The sequence below is a fragment of the Poromitra crassiceps genome, assembly GCF_964638095.1.
Source record: "Poromitra crassiceps genome assembly, chromosome: 5".
In the NCBI taxonomy this organism is placed as follows: Eukaryota; Metazoa; Chordata; class Actinopteri; order Beryciformes; family Melamphaidae; genus Poromitra; species Poromitra crassiceps.
The window spans coordinates 38,082,324-38,105,099 of NC_139642.1; the positions used below are offsets into that span (position 1 = coordinate 38,082,324).

At 43.4% G+C, this 22,776-nt stretch overlaps 2 protein-coding genes across 4 annotated transcripts; one reads left to right on the forward strand and one right to left on the reverse strand.

Moving 5' to 3' along the window:
* The first annotated feature begins 259 nt into the window (after positions 1-259).
* Positions 260-13,804, forward strand: LOC310777202 (transient receptor potential cation channel subfamily V member 1-like). 3 transcript variants are annotated; one of them, XM_083637480.1, is made up of 15 exons: positions 260-428; positions 1,135-1,289; positions 3,772-3,924; positions 4,375-4,512; positions 4,600-4,877; positions 5,862-6,038; positions 6,356-6,511; positions 6,948-7,043; positions 7,132-7,202; positions 7,341-7,506; positions 7,585-7,651; positions 7,934-8,268; positions 8,541-8,665; positions 9,235-9,347; positions 11,539-13,804. In XM_083637480.1, exons 1-15 carry the CDS (start codon positions 289-291, stop codon positions 11,616-11,618), a joined length of 2,250 nt encoding a protein of 749 aa, XP_083493606.1. In that variant the 5' UTR covers positions 260-288; the 3' UTR covers positions 11,619-13,804. The 3 variants fall into 3 exon arrangements, with proteins under 3 accessions (XP_083493606.1, XP_083493607.1, XP_083493608.1); XM_083637481.1 differs by having other exon boundaries at positions 4,402-4,512; XM_083637482.1 differs by lacking the exon at positions 4,375-4,512.
* Positions 13,805-14,291: 487 nt separating this feature from the next.
* On the reverse strand, positions 14,292-22,747 carry fam222bb (family with sequence similarity 222 member Bb). The gene is made up of 4 exons (XM_083637217.1): positions 22,640-22,747; positions 20,552-20,677; positions 19,591-20,435; positions 14,292-19,227 (listed from the first exon to the last, which is right to left on the reverse strand). The coding sequence occupies exons 2-4, from the start codon at positions 20,631-20,633 to the stop codon at positions 17,944-17,946; spliced, it is 2,211 nt and encodes a 736-aa protein (XP_083493343.1). The 5' UTR covers positions 20,634-20,677; positions 22,640-22,747; the 3' UTR covers positions 14,292-17,943.
* Between the last annotated feature and the right edge of the window lie 29 nt (positions 22,748-22,776).

Here is a 22,776-nt window from a genome sequence, read left to right on the forward strand (position 1 = left end):
AGCTGCAATGATTCAATCAGTGCATGCGAGGTTATCCTCTCAGGTAAACAACTGAGAAGCCCCTGACTGCAGTACGCAGATCGGGCTACTTGAAACAACTGGGCTTTCTCTCTGGGGAGAGGGAGGAGGAGCGTAACCAAGGAAACATACACCTTCAATACTGCCACTCCCCTTTGGCTTTGCCACACCTACACAGCTTCAGCTTCGTCGACAATACTCACACTCACGATAGCTGTGCATAAAACATATACGATTCTAGTGGAAGGCCATTCACAGTCACTTGAAATAATGACAAACGCCACAGAGGATGCAGGGAATGGTGCAGACACAGTGGATAAAGGGCAAGAGGCGGATGCAAGTCTTGGTTGGCTCCTCAGAAAAGAAGGCTCAAGTCCTGCACCGATGGATACCAACGTGTCCGTTTCCAGGTAAAGGTTGAACATTTGTCTATTATATTTAAAGTAGGTTAAAACAATCTGATTTACAGGGAAAGACTTGTGTTGCAGTTGCCTCTCGCAAAATGTATTCACAGCATTATTTTACTAACGGATGTAGATCGAGTGCTGGAGCTGTGGAGTCAAACGTCAATCTGGTTCCTCTGTGTTGTTAAACAACAAGAGAAAAAATGTTATCAGGTTACCAGGCTGACGGGGTTCAGGTAGGCCTAAACAAGTGTCAGCTTGCAGGGAAAACAACACTGCTCAGGGCCTTTTAACAAGACAGCCAATAACACGGTATTAACATAATGTTCAGTTGTTTATTGTATTCTATGATCGCCCACAATGCAAAGTGTTTACACAGTGTATGGTTGTATTATTACAAATCGGAACAGTTTTAGCATAAGCTTCACATTGTAGGCTACATTGTACATGTAGGCCTACATTGTACATGTTTTTACATTCATATTTCTGAGTGCTATTCTCATTTTTAACTGCTAATTGTACTGCTTGAATATGCTTTAATTGCCTATTGTCTATTGCTTGTGTCTGAATATTGCACTGGATGCCACTTTACTCTTATTGGTTTGTTTTTGTCTGCTATTTGCACAGCACCAACTTACTAAGCTATGTGCATATGTAAATAAGACATCTTAAATTTGAATCTGAATGAATAGTGTGATTTTCTACGCTGCAGAGAAAATTTCGCCAATCTTGGCCAGATTTACAGCAAAGCCTTCACCAGGGAACGACTGTTTGAAGCAGCATCCAAAGGGGACGTAGCTCAACTTCACGGCCTGCTGGACTACCTGAGACTTCATGAGATGCGGCTTACGAGCCCAGAATTCACAGGCAAGTTGGATTCAGATGAATGTGCCTCTTCTTGTTTGTGACTGACAAGGTCTTGCACCCTTCTGTGTCTCCATGTTTGCAGTTGAGTACATTTTCATCATGCCAAGTAACCCTAGCAGACAAAGAGTTTTTACTGACTTTAAAAATGGGGTCATGGAGTGAGAGAGCTTACAGCTTGAGTGTGTCCTCACTTAAGCCGTTTTCCCACATGCGCTTTGTACCGCTAAATGACTGGAACGTGGTCTAATGCTTGCATGTGGGAAAGTCGTCGTGCCGGTATAAGCGTGACCCCGTCATCGCCGACATTTCACCAGTTTCGAGCCAGTCAGAAGAGCGGTATGCGCGATAACAGGCGCAAGTGTAGAACGGGTCCAGTCATTTGCCGGCATGGGCGAGGTGTACACACGTTGCTTAATGTTCCAGCGGGCATAATCTAATCATTCGCGCACATTAAAGCAAACTGGCGAAATGATCTTGTGATCTCTCCTCTCTGCTGCCTGCTCGCTCTCTGGCCACAGTCGTTCAGTCCTCCTCCTTCAGTCACAGGCACAGCCCGACAGGGACACAGACGAAGCAAATGCACGAAGCGAAATGTGGAAGTATTTTGCTTACGTTGCCGACAGCGAAGGCAAGCCCGGACACATCAAGCGAAGCCAGTCTGTAAAAAGTGCTTCAACGCGACGCAGGTGAACGGATAAACAAGCAAACTTATTTCACCATCAAGAGTTTTGCCGACACGTCACTCCCCACCCGCTCTGCAGTGCCGCCCCGCCCCCCAACATACAGGCAATTTGGCTGCTAGATTCCCATATGCGAGAGCCGAAGTGTGAAGGGAAATGTCCGATATTGACTTACAGGTAATTTTCCGGTACGCATGTGGGAAAACGGCTTTAGTAGCACCTCAGAGTTTTTCCTGCATAGAGGATTTTTTGGCACCCCCCCCAAAGAGGTTGTAGCCACCCCCCAAAAGCCCAAGGCCAAAACAATCCTGACAATGACTGACATATTTGAGTTCAGCACAACCCTGACTGCATACTACTGTAACTCAAAATCAAGCATTTCTTTTAGAGAATTTCAATGTTAAAGTCCACATTCAAATGTCTTCCTTTCTAAAACTTGGAGTGCTGTAAAAAAAACATACAATATATTTAAGAGCATGGCAACTCTGACTACACACACCAACTCACAATCAAGCATTATTATGCTTCCACCGGCGATACATCGATCCCATGCACGTTAACGCGATATCTTAGGAACGCCTTGAGGGAATTTCTACAAATTTGTATCAAAGGTCCACTTCTACTCAAGGATGAAATGATTAGATTTTGGTGGTCAAAGGTCAAAGTTCAAGGTCACTGTGATCTCATGACTGCATGCTCCATGCTCATTAACGCGTTATCTCTGGAACACCTTGAGGGAATTTCTTCAAATTTGGCTCAAAAATCCGCTTGGACTCTATATGAACTGATTACATTTTGTTTAAATTCTGTTTCCTGAATTTGTATGGAATGACTGAATTGATTGAAGTTGAAACTGATTAGCCTATAGAAATCAAACTCGGGAAGCTCTTGCCAAATTTGTATTCTATTCAAACCATATTGCATTGAAAAGTCCTAGATAGTTTGTTTTCTTTAAGATATGAAATTGATACTGGACTCGATTTCGAACTTGATTTCTTCTGACTTGACTGTTTCTACATTTCGACATGAGAATTGACATTTATGACATGGACTTGACTTGTAATCTACATTTCGACTTTCAAAGAATCAAAAGTATGTCATTTTTGCATACCACAAAGCCATAAACAACCTAAGCCACTTCTTAACATGCAGTGGAATCCGTATTATAACCCGCTCCTAGCCGGTTGGACTGCATGTTAAACAACAATTTTAGTCGGCCTAGGACCAAGCTCCAGACCTGGGGCGACAGGGCCTTTTCAGTTGCCATACCCTCCCTCTGGAATGTCCTCCCCATCCACATCCGTCAGGCAACCACCCTACCCTCCTTCAAACAGGCTCTCAAGACCCACCTCTTCAAACTCGCTTTCACCTGCTAGACATCCTCCCTTCCATCTTATGTGGAGGCGGCTGTGGCTCAGGAGGTAGAGTGGGTCGTCCACTAATCAGAGGGTCGGTGGTTCGATCCCCAGCTCCTCCAGTCCGCATGTCGAAGTGTCCATGTGCAAGACACTGAACCCCGAATTGCTCCCGATGGCTGTGCCAGCACCCTGCGTGGCAGCTGGCCGCCTTCGGTGTGTGAATGGGTGAATGTAGGCACATTGTAAAGCGCTTTGGATAAAAGCGCTATATAAATGCAGTCCATTTACCATTTATGTTTTATTGTTATTACTATGTTACGTTCTTATTTTATTTTGTACCTATTAAATGATTTGATTGTATGTGTGTAAAGCGACTTTGAGTACCTAGAAAAGCGCAATATAAATTGTATGTATGTATTATTATTATTATTATATATTTTTCAGATGAAACAAATGGGAAAACAGCACTCCTGAAAGCTTTATTGAATTTGAAAGATGGCAGGAATAACACAATTGAAGTCCTCCTCGATATAGCTGAGAAAACTGGAGATTTACAAAACTTAATCAATGCATCCTACAAAGACATTTACTACAAAGGTAGGTCAAACTAAATTCTGGCTTGGGGCTTTTTTTTCTTTTATTTTCTTAATATGTCACCAGAAATGTATTTAGGTGATTTTGGAGTTCACGTTAATATACAGTACAGTAAAGGATATCCACACTCAAATGGATTCACAAAATAACTGTTTAGCTCTACAAGATAGAGTGATTATTTATTTTAATGGAAAACTGGAAGAATGCAACAGACATTAAGATTCAGGCCATCGTCAGTGTATTTGGTGCTCCATTAAATGGCTAGAGACACTCAGTGTGAATTCTAGACTGTCGCTGTACAATTCAGTTTGAGTGAGTAGCTACAATATGTATTTTTTGTGTTTTACCTGAAGCACATTGACTTTGCCTTATGTATGAACTGTGCTATAGCCTCTAAATAGTCTGCTTTGCATTGCCTTGTTTGCTGTAACAATACAACAATACATGTTGCAGGCCAGACAGCTTTGCATGTTGCCATAGAGAGACGGAGCTTTGAGCATGTGAAGCTGCTGGTCCAGAAAGGAGCAGATGTCCAAGCCAAAGCCAATGGGAAATTCTTCCAACTTAACACAGGACTGGGCTTTTATTTTGGTGGGTGTTGTGTCTTTAAAATAACCAGCATTTAGATGTCTGTGGCCAAACCTTATCGATAAACACTGCATTCCATTCTGTGAGCAGGTGAGCTTCCCCTTTCACTGGCTGCCTGCACCAACCAGCTGCCCATGGTGTCCTTCCTCATGGAAAGTGCTGACTTGACTGACAAAGACTCCCAAGGAAACACGGTCTTACACGCCTTGGTGGCCGTAGCCGATAATTCGGCGGAAAACACGGACCTGATCACAATGTATGATACGATTCTGATTCAGAACAACAGACTGATGAAGAAGTTGGAAGATATTGAAAACCACCAGGGGCTGACTCCTTTGAAGTTAGCAGCCCAGATGGGCAAGATTGGGGTAGGTTTGCCGTTTATTAGGCCTGCATGTGTGTAATGTAACAAAGTATTGCTACAGTAGGCTACTTAAGTATTTTTTGAGAGTATCTACTGAGTACTTATATTTCGTCAACTTTCACTTTTACTCCACTACATAATACAGTTCCTAAATAAAATGTGTACTTTGACTCAATTACATTTCGTCAAAGTATCTTCATTATTTGTTACTACAAAATTAAATCTGAAGAAATTTGGTAGCTTGCAAGCAAGCAGGTTTGGCGAATCAGTGCTCCTTTGTCATTCTTTATCCAAAATAAAATCAATCGATCAAGTTACATTAATCACGGGGCACACTCTATTCTAGTTGGTGGCGGTAATGCTGGTAAAGTTGTTTGCCAACCGCTATTAAAACAAAACAAAAACAAAAACAAAAAAACTCAAGAAGAAGGTTTCCACTCAAACCCAGGCCTGTCATATGGTCCATCCATGAGATGGACTTGAACATGAGTAGAATCGACAATGACTGCTTGCATTTAATTGTACTTTTACTTTCAATGTTTAAGTAGCATACATTTAATATCAGAAAATTACTTTTGATACAGTACAGTAAATATCACATACTTTAAGACTCAAGTAATATTCTTATAGGTGACTTTAACCTCCACCAAAGTAATTTTCTGGTAAGGTAGGCTATCTGTACTTGTATTACAATAAGTGTGACTTTCAGATAACTTCGTCCACCACTGATACTAAACCACTTCTTCTATTCTATTCTATTCTATTTATGGAGGAATTTAGCACGGTGCCTTTGCCATGATGCACCATTAATTTCACATGAAAGTCATGTGGCATCATAGTCTGTCAAAAAACATGAGTACACTCAATTAGACCATAGCAACAACTTGAGCTCATGACGTAAAAAGCTGCCAGGTGTGTGTTCAGTCATGAGAGAGCGCTGTATTGTCACACCAGATGAATCCCTCCTCTGTGCTCTTTCACCTGGCAGCTGTTGATGCACATGATGCAACGCGAATTCATGGACGAAGAGACGAGGCCGCTGTCCAGGAAGTTCACAGAGTGGGTCTACGGACCTGTCCACTCCTCGCTGTATGACATGAGTTCCATAGACACCATCGAGGACAACTCTGTACTGGAGATAGTTGTCTTTGGTAGTGAGATTCAGGTAAAATAAATCTATTTTAAGCTATTTTTACTGACTAAACACTGTAGGTCTGTGTAGAGGGAATCATCTAATCAGAGGTGTGGTTACACCATGAGACTGTCAAAGTACAGCAAGAGCAGAATAGCTGGTGTGGATCACAATCAGCAAAATCCAGAGAGACACCATGGCACAGGAAGAAAAATGTGTGAAACAGGAAGTAATGTAAAAGCTAGTCCTGCTATTGGCCAGCCAGTTATGGCTACTTTAAAATATGATGCCTCACCATATTGAAGGAGTCAGGTGTTTTTAACATGGTTGACCTTTGAATTTTGTCTCAGAATCGCCACGAGATTCTCCAGATTGAGCCTCTACGCAGTCTGCTAGAGGACAAGTGGGACAAGTTTGCCGCAAAATTATTCTTGATGAATTTCCTGGTTTACCTGATATACCTGGTCATCTTCACTACTGTGGCCCTTTACAGAAAGGAAGGACAGGTAAGACAGAAAATGCAACACACATTTTAATTGCATTGTCAAGTCTCAACTTGTCTTAATGAAGAGAAGACTTGAGACTTGACTTGGATTCTGGGGACTTGACTTTGACTTGTACTCTGATGACTTGAAAGGGTTTCTAAGGTCTTCACTTGAGATCTTTGTGTTTGTGCAAATTACATCAATTGAAATGTGTTGAAGTTCAAACTGACTATAGAAATTAAACTCACGATGCTCTGAAGTTTTTATCATATTAAAACCACATTGCATTGAAAAGTCCTAGATTTTATTTTCATTGAGTATGACTGTTGATTTGTTCTGACTTGACTTGGCGATCTACACTTGAGACTGACTTGGTACTTGAGCAATCTTGACCTGGTCACCTCTGGTAGAAACTATTTTCTAACAACTTGCCTCACCAATATTCCAATCGTTTCAGCCACCATTTCCTGTTGAAGACGACCCACTCGACCGCCTCCGTTGTGTTGGTGAGGTCATCAGCGTCCTTGGGGCGCTCTACCTTTTCTGTAAAGCGGTGAGAAGGCGCAACCTGGTCCAGTCATTCCACATTCCCACGAGCGAAAAGAAACTTCAAACTAATTTCATAATTCTACAATCCACAGATAATTGTTTTCAAGAGAAACCCTCCAAATTTCAAAGCTCTGTATCTTGATGGATTCAGCGAAATTCTGTTGTAAGTATCAAAATCTTTATGCAGCATAAAAGACCATCCTGGTTTTATGTCATTCACTTGCAAAGTGTCCAAACATCTTGTGAAGGATATTTAAACCAGCAATCTCATGTGCTCGGTTCCTCCCCTCTGCTCCTGTAGTTTCGTTCAGGCAGTGCTCCTCCTTGTCTGCGTGGTTCTGTACAGTTGCGGGTGCACGGAGTACGTCGGACCCCTCGTCCTCTCATTGGCCCTCGCCTGGATCAATATCCTCTACTTTTCAAGAGCCTCCAAGCAGTTGGGGATGTACAACGTCATGATGCAAAGAGTAAGAGAGGTTCAATGAACAACGTCTGAATGTTGAAACAATTAGTTGTCTGGTTTGATGCCAGTTTCTTCTTCTCAGATCATCCTGGGGGACATCTTGCACTCTCTCTGCGTCTATGTTGTCTTCCTTTTTGGATTTTCTGCTGGTAAGGCTTTTATGGACTCTAAATGTTGAGCATAAACTAAATAAAATAGACACAAAAATAGACCCTTCTCACGGGGGCCATTTTGTGTCGAAAAGGCAAGGTATACACAGGTGCAAGAGTGTTTCAACCTCCCATGATTGGAATTTGGAAACCCTCGTTAGTGTTTTGCTTGCACCGGTGTTTATTCTGCCTTTTCGACACAAAATGGCCCCCGTGAAAAGGGTCTATTTGAGAAAGATTACAGCTGTTTAACTTTTACCCCCCCCCCCCATGTTCATATAGCTGTTGTGGCTCTTATTGAGGATTCTCCACCAGCTTACAAAAAAATGATGAATGGCACGATGGCACGTGCAAGGATGTTTGGTGTCAGTTCATTTAAGTGCGAGAAGCCAAGCTTCAACGACATCCGCTTCACAACACTGGAACTGTTCAAGTTCACCATTGGAATGGGTGACCTGGAGTTCACGGATCACGTCCAGTACAAGGAGGTCTTCTACATCCTGCTCATCTTCTACATCGTCCTCACCTACATCCTGCTGCTCAACATGCTCATCGCCCTGATGGGAAACACTGTGGAGAGAATCTCTAATGAGTGTGAAAACATCTGGAAACTACAGGTAGGAGGGTCGTCTCTTATTATAAAACATTTATCAAAAAGGTGACCTTGTAAACTACCTGATTAAAGCCACCTTGCTTCATTTATTGAGTTGTACATTTTCTATAAGATTCTGATTTCTATTATTGTCATTTGTGTATTTATCTCTTTGCTATGTTATTTTTTACAATAACATACTTTCAGTTTTAATTTTGTGCTAAATGTTTTATTCCTTGCACTTCTTTGTTGTGATTGTGAAGCACTTTGCAACTTTGGTTTCTCTGGTTTCCTCAGCGGGCCCTCACCATCCTGGACATGGAGCAGACTATGCCCCATTGCCTGAGGGCCAGACTGTGCTCTGGAGTGGTGAAGACGCTGTGTTTCAGTGCTGGGCGACAGGAGAGTCGCAGGTTCTTCAGGTAAACCCTCACAGGGTGCATCTGCTAGTTCCCTGTGGAGGTCCGGAGAATAAGGATGGGACAACATGTGTAACGGCGTTGTGTAGGTGGTACTTGCAGCAACCCATTTGTAGGGCTTGCCCAGGGGTGGATACGAACCGCCGACCTTCGGCTTGGGAGTCCGACTTGGGAGACCACTCAGGTCACTCAGTCAGGTCAGGTCAGGTCAGGTCACCTCTGGAAGGTACATACGGTCAGGTCAGGTCAGGTCACTGTCAGGTCACTCCCATAGACCGGGGGCCGTTGGGGCACTTTGATGACATCACCACCCATCTCCAAACATCCTGATCTTTCAATTGAAAAGGTTTCAAAGGCTTGACAAAAGATCTTGTCTGTCGGCCCCACAAATGTGACATCGGCCCGAAGCCGATCACAGTGTCAGTCACGTTTATGACGCAAAAAGTGACTGACCCCGCCCGCCCGTCCGCCTAGACAATTTTATTGTAGGATGGAATACCGCCTGAAATGTTCAAATTATTTTCTCGTGTTCCATTGCTATCTTACAAGTAATTAATTGTATCACCCTGCAGGGTGGAGGAAATGAACTGGAAAAAATGGCGGTCAGGTCTTGGCATCGTACAGGAGGAAGATCCTGGGAATCACATTGTCAAGCCAAAGCCTCAGAAGAATCCTGGAGATAATGGTAGAGCAACACGCGCACACGCGCGTGCGCACGCACACGCACGCACGCACGCACACACACACACACACACACACACACACACACACACACACACACACACACACACACACACACACACACATAGTGCCTTTTAAACATGTTATCTGGATCATGTCAGGCTAGACAGAGCAGCTGGGCGGCGGGGGGGGGGGGCTAGCATGTAGGCCTATCGAAAAAAAGAAATGTGATAGGAAACAGCTTTAGCGAATTTGTAACCAAACCAGGGATTCCCCTAGCATTTTTTCTGGCCGGCCAATTGAGCCGCAACATAACAGAATTCCGGCCTTATAGAATAATTACCGGCCCAGTCAAAATGTAGCCTATTGAAAAAAGATAGATGTAGCCTGATCATTTCATAAATACATAAGACATTATTGTATAATTCTTAGCAAACGAAATTTAAATTTTAAATAATTTTTTGATTTCCAAATAATTTTCTAACTATTCACTGCGGTGCGGTCTGCGCAAAGGGAGGAGCTGCACGCACACCGCTCCTTATTTAATTAATTAATTCGGTTTGGGTTTGCAGACCCATTAAGATTAAACAATAAAACACAAAAAACAAAAGCTATTATCCAACAAATGTATTTTATTATAGTGAATGAACTCGTCACACACTTTGTGAACTGAGTTTGGCATATATTCCCGTTTAATTAAGCCTATGAACACTGGCGGGCCTACATTAAATGTCTCTTTGCATCGAAGAACATGAAATTAAATAACTTGAAAGATAATCTAAATTAAGAAGTTGCCTACCTGCAACAAGCCAGAGATGAGACGTGCAGTCAGTCAAACTTTATAGCCTATATATTTTCTGAAGCGGTCTATATTGACACGATGACGAGGGACTGCAGCTGGTTGACACGGGGCATCCAACTCGCTTTCAGAACGGACTTATAGCCTACTTCAATCATGAGAGACTCGTAATATAATTTTAACAAACTTTATTGAATCAGAATAGACAGTTTGAGTATGGCGTATGACTCCATGATGTGACGCTCCTCTTGCTTATGAGAGAGGGGCGTCAGTGCTGTATGAGATACTTCACAACATGAGAATATTTGCTTTACTTTCAACTGAAGGGCAAAAGGTAAGAATATTGTGTTACCTGTAGCCTACATCTGAGAACGAAATCCCTTGTTGCGTGTTGTGAGCTTTGAGACGATGCGCTCCATAAAGTGTTCAGACAAATAAATGAAAGCTGCCCATTAAATACTCCATGGCAAATCAATTGAGGTTCTAGTAGGTTATTTATGCTGAAATGATGTTGATATTAGTGGCTAAATTAACGGACATAATAATAAGCTTTACAACCTGCAGAGGACTTCTCTGTTGCTGTGAGAATTCTCACAATACGCTTGCGGCAGTTTCTTCATGATCAGCGCTCTGCATGTGCAAAGCAAACTTGCGATTTTTATCAGCAGCACTTGAGGAAACCGTGAGTTTGCTCGTTGATATAAGCGATTGCCCGAACGATTCATTAATTAATAAACTAGTGAACAAGTGAGTCACGAAGAGCCACACCTGCCCACTACGGATATGCGGATAATGACCTGCCACTGTTAAACATGAGCCACGATTGCGTGGAAGCGGATCTTATTAGCCTAGGTAAACCCAGCCCCCACGTGATCTGCTCTCAGAGTTCCCAGTCACCTTGTGACTGTAAGCAGGGTGAGCCTGAGAGCAGGTCACTGGGGGCTGGGTTAACCCAGGCTAGGATCTTATACCGGTGGTCGAGGTAGATAAGATACGGAGTCGCGGGAGTGCGCATAGGCCGGCTAATTGTTGTTTAACATGCAGGCCAACCGGCTAGGTGCAGGTTATAATACGGATTCCACTGCATGTTAAGAAGTGGCTAGTATACACTGACACACAGACACAGACACAGACACACACACACACACACACACACACACACACACACACACACACACACACACACACACACACACACACACACACACACACACACACACACACACACACACCAACATAGTACACACACACACACACACACACACACACACACACACACACACACACACACACACACACACACACACACACACACACACACAGAGTCAAATTCTCATGAGTTGTTTCTTCATGCCAAAACAACACTAAAGTTGCATTTTAATAATCTGTCTGTCAGGGAGTCTATGGAGACTGAGCCCTCTCTTGGACAGGATGCGTGTCAGAAGTCACCCCCAGCAGCATGACAGCATTCTCTGATTTCATCTGAATATCAAAAGGATTGACTTTAAAAGGGTTGACTTTTTATTTATTTATTTCTTATCATTTGTGGACATTGTATATTGTACATGTTTGACTATTTGTACTATGGTATTGATTGTACTGTGCTAATTGTCTTTAAATCTATAAACAATTAATAAAAAAAAGGGTTGACCACCATTGATCCCTTGGAAAGAACTTGGGGAGAGGTACCGTATGTACCTTCCAGAGGTGGGGAGCAGAGGTGGAAAGTACTCAAGTGCAAGTACTTGAGTCGATCTTTTTTAAGATTTGGGCTTTTAAAGTATTTTTTTTACAATAGCCTACTATACTTTTACTCTAGTATTTTTAAATGATAGATATTATACTTGAGTACTTAAATTAGTAAATTCAGATTTTTGTTTTGAACACCACATTATGTAAATAGCACTGTAGCACACAGTAGCATTGGGACTGCTCACTAACATGTCCAGAATCACTTCTGCATTTATCTATCTATCTATCTATCTATCTATCTATCTATCTATCTATCTATCTATCTATCTATCTATCTATCTATCTATCTATGCAGTGAAGATCTCACATTTGTCATACTGCTTTATAGAGGGGAGAGAAACAGAGAGGAGAGGGGTGAACTTGGAGCACACAGATTGTGTGCGTGTGCGTTGGAACTGTGTGTGTATGTGTGTATGGAACACGATGCACTGTTCCAAGGCTTGAGCAGAGGGGAGAAAGTTTGTTTTGAGCTCCATGTGCTGTGGAGCAGAGGTTGAAGAAACCTCCTCCTATGTATGTGCGTCTCCATTTCTGCATGTGTGAGATGTCTTATGACTAATAAGTTATAACTCATACCATTAATTATGCATAATGCAATTATAGTTTATTGATTATGAAATGCCAATGGAACTTTAATTTTATACAACAGTGCCCAAACTGGTGGCTTGTTAGTGCAGTGGCAAATTAAATTAAATCACACTCAAGACTGGTCAATTGAATTAGACAGGTGTAGACGATCCACAAAATTGTAATGATCCCCATCTTCAAATTAGTTCAGAAATCTCTGTTTCATTTGACACTGCTGATAGCATAGGTAAATGGATGTATCTGATTGTGATATTCCTGCTGGCTGCTGCTAGAAGCTCTAGCTCGTCTGGCAAAGGAGAGAATCGCCAAACTGAGCATCCCTGGCCACATCTGAACGAGCTGTTCCGTATGAGACAATAATAAGACAGATAAAGACAGGAACAGCTTAGGTAACAACACTGGTAACATGTGTTGGATGTGTGAAATTAAAATAGAAAACATTTTTAAACTAACGTAAATGTACTTTTACCTGAGTACTTTTACTTGAGTAATTTGCTGGACCAGTAATTTTACTTGTACTTGAGTTAATTTTCACTAAAGTAACAATACTTGTACTTCAGTAAGATTTGTCAGTAGCCTACTCTTCCCACCTCTGGTGGGGACCAGACTCACAATTTGAATTGCATGAGACTTGACTTCTGGTGCCTTGACACCTGACTTTGACTTGAAAAGGTTTCAAAGGCTTGACAAAAGATCTTGTCTTTGTGCAGCAGACACATTTAAATCGTTTTCTGAATTTGTAGTTGACTTGGTCAGACCTCTGGTAGTTTCCAATCATCTTTATTAATGCTGAATAGTAGGCTACTGTCATCACTGCTGGATGTATTTTTTATGCATTTATTTTGTGACTCTTTTCCTTTTTGGAAGTACTGTATGACTGCACTATGCACACACCTTCCAATGTTGGTTTCTAAATAACCCTCAGTATACAAGCCACCTTCATCACATGAGTTCAGTGTTGTAGAATGGAATTTTCACCACTCCTCATCCCACTATGTAAACAACAACATATGTTCAGCAAATATGAAACCACATGAATTAACAATCAATCAGAACGAACTATTTTATTTATCTTTTATTTTAACATGGGCTATTCTTATGCGTTCTTCTTTCCGTTTAATCTTGCCTTCACTCATAATTTTGTTTTATTCTTATTTTTGATACTGTGGTGACCACATTTATTGTATGTATATCTTGAATATTGCATACCTTTACCTAGTTTAAGAAGTAATGTATGGTGTATTTCATGGCAGGTGTAATGCCTGTTTCTATATTATCAGAAGTGTTCTGACTGTCCTTGTTTTATTATATATGACATATAAAATTAAAAACAATTGATCACAAAAATAGTTACTGCATTACTTTCTCCAGCACTGGCACAGCGCTAAAACAAAATGTTTTTTTTTTTTGTCCTAGGTAGGCAAATAAATAAAAAAGTATGCAGTTTGGCTGATTGTTGACTCTTGTAAGGTTAATTATTGTTCCCATAAAGTGGATTCAGTTCTGACTAAACAGGTTGTATACCAATTACTTTTGATACCAAGTAATAAGAAATTGTATTACTTTTTAGAGTAATAAGTAACTAATTACATTTCCTGAGTAACTTGCACAACTGCATGAGTTTCATGAGAGTTTACCTGATTTAAGTATAGATTATATTTATTATGAGAGGTAGCTATTATGCACTAGTGTCAGTTACAGGAAACGTGATTTTTGCAGACATTTACAACATTCCTGGGTGTGCAAAAATAAAGACACGGTCAGTCATGATTACTTTGCATTTGCAAACTTTATTTTGGTTAGGGGGAATGTTTGTGCAAGACAAGTTCCTGAAGGATAGGCAAAGCTGTAATATCACATTTCCACAAATTAGAGAAAGTGAGCTCCCCTCCACACCACCGTTCATCATGACAGATCTTTGAGAACCAAAGACGATCACATCCTCAGAGTAAAAATACATCTAGAGAGTTGGTATGACAAATACCTGTGCCCCAATGAATATTACCATCCTAGTCAACTGAGATTATCCGCAATATGCTTCAGTAGATCAGATTCTTTCAGTGCATATCACCACCACCTGCTATGGGGGAAATATTCTGAGTCCGATTTGACCATGTACCAAAATTGTTTTTACCAACTGGAACCGCAAATAAACAGTACAGTGTTGGATGGAGGTACAACTTTCCAAGTCTTGCTTTGAGGATCTAAAGGGGGAGTATTGTGCAGACAGGAACTACTCTCTAGATTATTTTATGCTCTATTCACATCTCGATTTCACAAGATTGACTCATAACTGTCCAGATGAGGGCAGCAGCCTCCATGTATGACATCTTGCTTATTTCTGTTCAGAAGATGATCACCTGTTCCCAGTAGGAGCTTGCCAAGGCGGCTAAAGAGAGGGACGCTTGGTCACTTTGGTCAGTGAGTCAGCTCAGCAGCAAACAGTTCACACATCATCCCAACAGTGTCTAGGAGTTGTGGCACACTTCAGGACCGTAGTCCATCACACAGTATCAGTAGTTACAGTAAGTAGCTTGGTCCCCCGTCAGAGATCAACTGGGTGCACTTTTTGAGTGTGCACACCTGTGTGCAAGTACCCAAGCCTAACACACACACATACACACACACACAAACTAAAGCCCAATGGAGGCACTTCATATCAAACTGTAGAACCTGACTTTCTCGGCTGTAACGGGGCAGTTCAATTAAACAGGACAGAAGGGTTGAGTCATGTTTTGTTTCTTCACCAAAATGACTGTGGGTATATCCTGAAACAAATATCCTTGCATTGCAAAAGAAATGAAGAATCCCATACTGGCCTGGAATGTTAACTTTTGTCTACAGGCCACATTGGGTCGAAGTTCCAAAAATTACTGAGCCACGGTTTCTACTTCACCAGACAATTAACATACAATAACCTCCAAATGATGGCGGGTTGCTTGCCAGAGTGGCTGGTAGAGTAGACAAACTATCCACCTCAGCCAAAGTTTACCAGCATTTAGGTGGCTTTAATTACCCTCTGCACCATCCCATAAATATGAACTTAATTCCACTGATACAAACCATACATCATTACTATTCTCTCACACACACGCACACATCACACTAGTGTGTTCAGATTAAATTCAATAGCAGCTTGAAGGGGCAGGCACATCAAAAATGAGGGCCATGGAAAAAAACATCTACTGCCATCAAGTGTTTTTCCTCTGAGACGATGCATCATCTCACCATGCGTTCTCCCCTTTGACCTGCGCTGTGTTCTGAGGAGGATTCGGAGAGGCATGCGAGGCATTGTGAAAGACATCAGATTAAAGCATGGTTGCAAACCTCTTATTTGTCTCGGAGTGCAGACACTTCAGTTTACACGATCTACGTCAATATGCTTCACCTATGGCACCTAACGTGGGAACACCTATGGCTTCAGGATGCAGTGGTCCGAAAAATAAATTAAACTATATCAGGCCATTAAGTACAACTAAAGAAACACGGTCCAAAGACTTTAAAATAACTGCTACAGCCCAGTTCTACACACCTATAAATTATGCTAAATATTACTTTTTTTTTAACCATTTAAAATTATCTTAAAGGCTGTGATAGACAGGCAACAGAGACAAGAGATGGGCATTTTATCAGCAGCTATGAATAGCATTATCTTAATATGCCCATTCCAAATGCAGGCAATATTATCTATTCCCATTGCCAATACAATTGATCATCTAACATTGTTTTAGGATTTGATGTTAACATTTTACAGCAATTTCAAATGAACAAATACAGGGGGGGGGGGGGGGGGGCAGAGCTAAGACTACTTTCCATTTCACACATTTAAACCATACTTTCTTCTTTCAAATCTTGGCAAAGAAAGTCAGTTAACATTTAAGTTAAGGATTTAGTAGAGGATAACTAGTGTAACATTTAAGGCTTTTTCCAAAAGGCTTGAGGAGAGCAGAGCAACATTTGCCCAGACAACACCAACCCAACAAAGGACTTGAGGAAATGGGACCAGAGCACAAGCTAGACACATCTAGCAAGATCTAACCTGCATCCAATGGTGGGACATGACTTTTCCTTTATAGGTAGTAGAAACAATAAAGGGTAAGGCGAGTGATTAGCCACAGACAGAAGATCCACGCCAAATCATTTCACTTGCATTACAGTAGTAAAGTGGTGAGAAAAGGTGTCCAGCTTGCATTATTGTTGTACTTGCATCCTTGCAAGTGATCAATTTGGTTTTCACATACGGACATACAGAAACCATTTTCGTATTAATTCGTAATAATGGGATACCGTTCTATTTCACATTAGCAGAAGACAAATGGGTTCTCATGGAGTTTCCGCTCCTTTCGCCTGGAGTTTCCGCTCCCTTCGCCAATGTTAAGCATAACATTTAAATGTTCATTGCTCTCACTCCTTAAAAGGAACACTGCCGATTTTCAACCAGCTCTCGCTGCAGGCAACATGGAGGCAAGGGAAACATTGTTAATTTCCATATACGCTACTACCGACATTGTTATGATTCAAAGCCGGTTAAAAATCAGCAAAATCTTCCTTTAAACGTCATCTCTACAATTCAAGTAAGAACAATCTACATTAGGTAACACGACAAAAACGGCAATAAAAAAACTACTTCAAACGCACTTCTTTACATACGATATTACCAAACACAACGGGGCGCTTTAAGACCTACCAAAGGTGAGAAAGACTATTTGCAAGTTTAGAAGCAGTCTCAGAAATGGAGAATATGAGCATTATTTTTGCTAGTGCTCTGCTCAATAGTGATGGCTAGCAGTTTCTGTGCCATGTGAATACCCAAGGAAGGAATACAAAAACACTGGCGCACTCATGGTGCCGTTCAGAAGCCATTTTGAATTCCTGATGCAGTGACCGATAGATTAGTCACAGCTGATTTGGGTCTTTAATGACTTGACACCTCAACTAGGAGAGGCTGCTTCTGGGACAATAACCTTATCAACAGTCTTATTAGAGATGCATATGCATAAAACCATCCAACCATCCAACACAAGAGAAGGACATCCTAAATCTAGCCTTTGGGCAGGTGTAAGGCCACGGATGCTGAACAAAGGAGTCATTCCATGCCAATCTGGGAATAGCACTGAAAATCACATGTGCCAGGGAATATTCTCAGCTGCAATTAATATTTTAGACCCATTTATGTACAGAGAGCAGTACATCCTTGCCAGTGCCAGAAAGCAGCAATACTATTCGACAGTGGAACAACAATCTCACAAACCCTTCATCTGGAACAAAGGTAAAACATGGCTTAAGACCTGAGGAACACTTTTTAAACACCTGGTGCATCTATAAATTAAGCTCTGAAGCAATAAAATGTGGAGAATAAATTGATCACTTGCAAGATCTTGAAGACAAACCATAGGAGTAGCTGAATGTAGCTGTTGGGAACACAAACTCAAAACACACAAAGTGGGGATGAGCTCAAGCTCTATCGGTAGCCTGGGTGATGAGTGTGGACACTGCCACTGTTGTTAGGCTCCTGAACTTGGCCCATGGTTGGCCTGTGCATCTTCTCCATCACATCTATGTTCTGCTCCTGGAAGCTGGGCATCTGGAAGTCCCCACCTAGGAAATCCACATTCTGCATCAACTTCTGCTGGCCGGCGGCTCCTCCTTTCCCTGGTCTGTACTTAGCCCCTGGGATGCAGTCTGTGGAGGCGCCAGCCTGTCCTCCCTGGAAGGACCCTGGGAGGTCCTGAGGGCCTGGTCCATTGTTACCAGCTGGGGTCGGGATGTTGGCCCATGGTGGCTGCATGTAGTGGCCATTAGTGTACGGCATGGAGCCTACTGGGCCGTTGACAGGGGATGAAGATTGTGTTTTTTCTGCTGGGTGTTTTAGAGGAAATGACTGGGCAGCGCTGAGCAGCTTGCGAGGGTAGTTGAGGTTTCGTGTGGGGAATCCACACCCAGAGGGAGGCTCCCTTCTTGGGTTCTTGCAAGGGTGGGCTCCCTCAGGCGGCTGCTGCATGTGGGCCAGTTGATGCTGGGCCCAGGAGCGTTGCTGCTGCTGCAGCTGCTGTAGTTGCTGCTGCTGTTGTAGTTGCTGCTGTTGTTGTTGCAATTGTTGGTGTTGCTGTAACTGCTGCTGTAGCTGTTGTTGCTGCTGTTGTTTCTGTTGATGTAACTGGTGATGAAGCTGCTGCTGCTGCAGTTGTAGCTTGTCGGTGTCTGTGTGAAAGGCAGGCAGACTGTTCATGGCGGCCATGTTGGGCTGTGAATGGAGAGCAGCGGTGGGAGCCTGAGCCGCAGCTTTGTCTGGAGGCCCCACCATGAGGCAGCTGGGCATGGAGCCCAGGGCCGGGTTGTGAGTCGACACCCTGCAGCTGGCATTGATGAGCAGGTTGCGGCTGATGGAGCCAGGGTTTGCGATCTGGCCCTCACAAACTGAGGTGGCGCCCATGCCGGCCCGTGCCTGGCACAACTGGTTGATCTGGTGCACGATGCTGCTCAGGTCGCCATGCCGGTTCTGGTGCAGACTGGCTGCCATGGACAGCGGGATGGTGGAGGTAGATACGGTAACGTTTGGTGGGGCGTCTGCATCGGGGAGCTTCCGAGGCCCGTAGGCCCCCTGTAGAGGCTGCTGGAGGCCGTTGGGCACGACAGAAGGTCCTGCACCTGCAGCCTGGGGAAGAGGCTGAGAGCCAGCCATGCCCTGAGGATGCTGCAGGCTGGGAAGCGGAGCTCCGTCAGACATGTGCCGCAGATCCTGAGTCACTCCTTTATCAGACATGTGCCTCAGATCCTGAGTCACTCCTTTATCAGACATGTGCCTCAGGTCCTGAGTCACTCCTTTATCAGACATGTGCCTCAGGTCCTGAGTCACTCCTTTATCAGACATGTGCCTCAGGTCCTGAGTCACTCCTTTATCAGACATGTGCCTCAGATCCTGAGTCACTCCTTTATCAGACATGTGCCTCAGGTCCTGAGTCACTCCTTTATCAGACATGTGCCTCAGGTCCTGAGTCACTCCTTTATCAGACATGTGCCTCAGATCCTGAGTCACTCCTTTATCAGACATGTGCCTCAGATCCTGAGTCACTCCCTTATCAGACATGTGCCTCAGGTCCTGAGTCACTCCTTGTTGCTGTTGAAGTAAAGCTTGTTGATGGGGAGCCGCCTGGTGCTGCAGCGTGTGCAGGTGAGAAAGATGCTGGGGCGGCACAATTGATGGACAAGGCTGGCTGTGCTGCTGCTGTAGAGCCTGGCTGTGCTGCTGCTGTAGAGCCTGGCTGTGCTGCTGCTGTAGAGCCTGGCTGTGTGGTAAGCTCTGCTGCCTCTGTATGCCCTGTGGATGAGCTAATCTTTGCTGTTGCTGTGAAGTCTGCAGCTGGGACAAGCTCTGTTGCCGTTGCAGAGCTTGTGAATGAGCCATGTTCCTTTGCTGTAAAGCCTGTGGATGAGGCATGGTTTGGGCCTGCTGTAAAGTCATTGGGTGAGTCATGCTCTGCGGCTGCTGCTGTAGCGCCTGTGGGTGAACCATGCCCTGCTTCTGGGCTGCCAGGCCCGGGGCCGGAGGCTGAGCCGGGCCCTGCAGGTGAGGAGCGGCCCGGGGGACGTTTAAAGTGCTTTGAGCCGTGTAGGGCCCGCTGTGAGGCCCGCTATGAGGGTTCATGACGGCCTTGTGAAGCAGCCGGCCTCGGCTACCGTCCGACTCTTTGATGATGCCTTTGGCAGGCGCACAGGAGACGGCCAGAAGGCCCGCTCTGGCGCTGACCTGAGAGGGGTAGGGACTGTGGCGCTGGGTGGATGACGATGTGTCAAGCCCGTTGACTGTGCGGCGGATGTGCTTCCTTTGAGGTACTTTGACACTGTTGGGGAAGATCTGGATGGTCAGAGGATTGTTGGCAACTTTTTTAGCATAGGCATCCAACTCTGCTGGGGTTGGATAGTTGGCAGATCTCATCTTCTGTGTAGTTTCCCCTGCAATGTGTATAACGTCAGACAACAAGGAATGCTGAGAAAAGGACACTGACTAATCAGGATATGACTCATTTCAATGGAACTGCATCCACAAAATGGTGGAAGGAAGCGCTTACATTTCTGAAGTCCAGTGTTCATCTGCGTGCGTGAGAGAAGTCGGGTGGTAGGGTCACCTGATGCTGGCAGACAAGCCAGCATGTCACTATTCCATTAACGTAGCATGGAACTTTCTCCTCACCATACTGGGGAGAAACACAGCAAATCAGCCAGACAGACACTTACGTTGGTGTGAAATGACTTTGCTATTGCCTCTCACATGCAGTACAGTTTGACCTTTTGCAAATGGCAGCCTTTAATAAAGTGACATCTTGCTTGTGTAAAAGCCTGCTCCATACACCCTGCAGCAAGCAAAGAGCTGAGACAGGGATGGAGAATGCCCCCCCCCCCCCCCCCAGAACAAAACAACAGAGACAGCACGGTGGCAGGATGCAAGCCGATCAGCTGTCTTCTCCAATCTCACGCGAGACTGTGCCAAAAGTGCAGCTGGTAATTTCCTCTTCTGCACATGGTTGGTGGGTCATTTTATGAGAAAGCAGATTAAAATCAAAGTCAAGGCATCGGCCCTGTATCAAAAGCCCCAGAAAACCATTTTGATCTTGGTCAAGTAACAAAAGCATCGGTCTTGTTGAAAACTTGCTTACAAGGAAAGCATCTTGCTTACAAGAAAAGTACATGCTGCACATTGCACAATGCTTTAGCTACTAGATCACATCACCCTAATCCAAACGCCAATAGGACATTAGGCTTTAACTGCACCAGTAAAACAAGTCAGCACTTATTTCAGCCCCATTATGTTTCCCTCGCCCACCGCCTCTGGCTCCGGGCCTCGGTCACATAATGTTACCATCCATGTTTGAGGTGCCATCGGTATTACGGTGTTTCTTACCTGTTTTCCAACATCGTATAGCAAATTTGAAGATATTCACATGGCCTTACTGATGTCAGTAGTTAAAATGCGGCATTCGTTCACAGGGAACAAATCATGTTCGCTCACGGCACTCCCTGCACACTCTCTGCAGTTCAATTGAACAGAGAAATTAACAGATCGTTTTGGGAAGTGATTCACTTCAGTTCGTTCACACAAAAGATTTGTTCTTTTGAACAAATCGTTCACAAACGACAACAATGGTATGCATCTGTTGTTGTAAATTCAGCACAGACTGTCAAAATACTGGATTTAAACAGTTGTTTCACAGCGGCCTATTAACATCCCGTTTTAACGGCTGACATCCCTAAGACCAAGTGAAAGTTGCGATACAATGCTGGTATTCAGACTTTAGGTTGGGGTACGACCTGCATTGCAATCATCTTTGCAAACTGAAAATTCATATTGTCGAACATGCTGTATCTGATTAAATGATGTTACGACTTGGGAGATTGTTCCAATATTTAACAGCTCAAACATGACATTAACTATACATCAGAGGTGTTGTCTGACACAAGATGAAGTTAAGGTATCTCATTATCTCTCCCTAAAGTTATCAAACACACATGATTTAAAAAGCTTTTAATAAGCATTCCGGGGTGAACAGAGACGGTATCATGAGAAGAGATTTAAAAGGCAGATAACGCTGCGTCCTCCTGTGGGATGGAGTCAAACCACGAAGGGAAAATGGTTCCTGTATAACAAAGTGAATAATGCGACCTTTTCAGCAGAAATAGGTCAAGCATACCTTTTTATATGGCCTTGCCTTTAAAATATCCTCATCATTGGTCTGTATTTTGACTGTGACGTATCGCGTATTAAAAACCTAGCTAACTTTAAGACAGCCAGTCTGTAACGTTAGCTAGGTAACGTTAGCCATTTGTCTAGCAATCCAATGAATCCAACCTAAACCTGCTGTAAGGGTAACGTTAGTTAGCTAACGCTAATAACGTGCTAAATTGATCATTCAGCAAGTAAACTTAAACTTAACTGACAGCAGGCGGACGACACTCCCACGCCACGTAAATAACAAAAGGTGAACTCTGGTTAGCGATTGTGGGGTTAAATAGGTTAACGTTAGCTCGAGTCAAGCTCCACAATAAATAAGAAGCGGACGCCTCTTTGTGCTTATTGTGACCAGGCCAGCTGCTTAACAAACTTTAGCTGTCAACTGCTACAATTTACCGAAGCGAGCCATGATAATCGGAAAAATACTTACTCCTCGCGAATTTATGAGTAAGGAAACTTCATTTTGTGGGAATATAACGTTGATATTTTTGATGATAAAGACACCATCCCGGTACTCTCCGTGCTGCTTGCTACCTGCTACGGCAGCAACATTTGTTGCGCATGCGC

Bases quoted from the DNA above. Each gene is read 5' to 3' on its own strand.
- fam222bb (XM_083637217.1), bottom strand. From the start codon at position 20,633: ATGCTGGCTTGTCTGCCAGCATCAGGTGACCCTACCACCCGACTTCTC. The intron at 20,436-20,551 runs GTAAGCGCTTCC...TACACATTGCAG, and splicing joins GAACACTGGACTTCAGAAAT to GGGAAACTACACAGAAGATG. The intron at 19,228-19,590 runs GTGACTCAGGAC...GATAAAGGAGTG, and splicing joins TACTTCAACAGCAACAAGGA to ACTCAGGATCTGCGGCACAT.
- LOC310777202 (XM_083637480.1), top strand. From the start codon at position 289: ATGACAAACGCCACAGAGGATGCAGGGAATGGTGCAGACACAGTGGAT. The intron at 4,878-5,861 runs GTAGGTTTGCCG...TTCACCTGGCAG, and splicing joins CCCAGATGGGCAAGATTGGG to CTGTTGATGCACATGATGCA. The intron at 7,044-7,131 runs GTGAGAAGGCGC...TACAATCCACAG, and splicing joins TCTACCTTTTCTGTAAAGCG to ATAATTGTTTTCAAGAGAAA.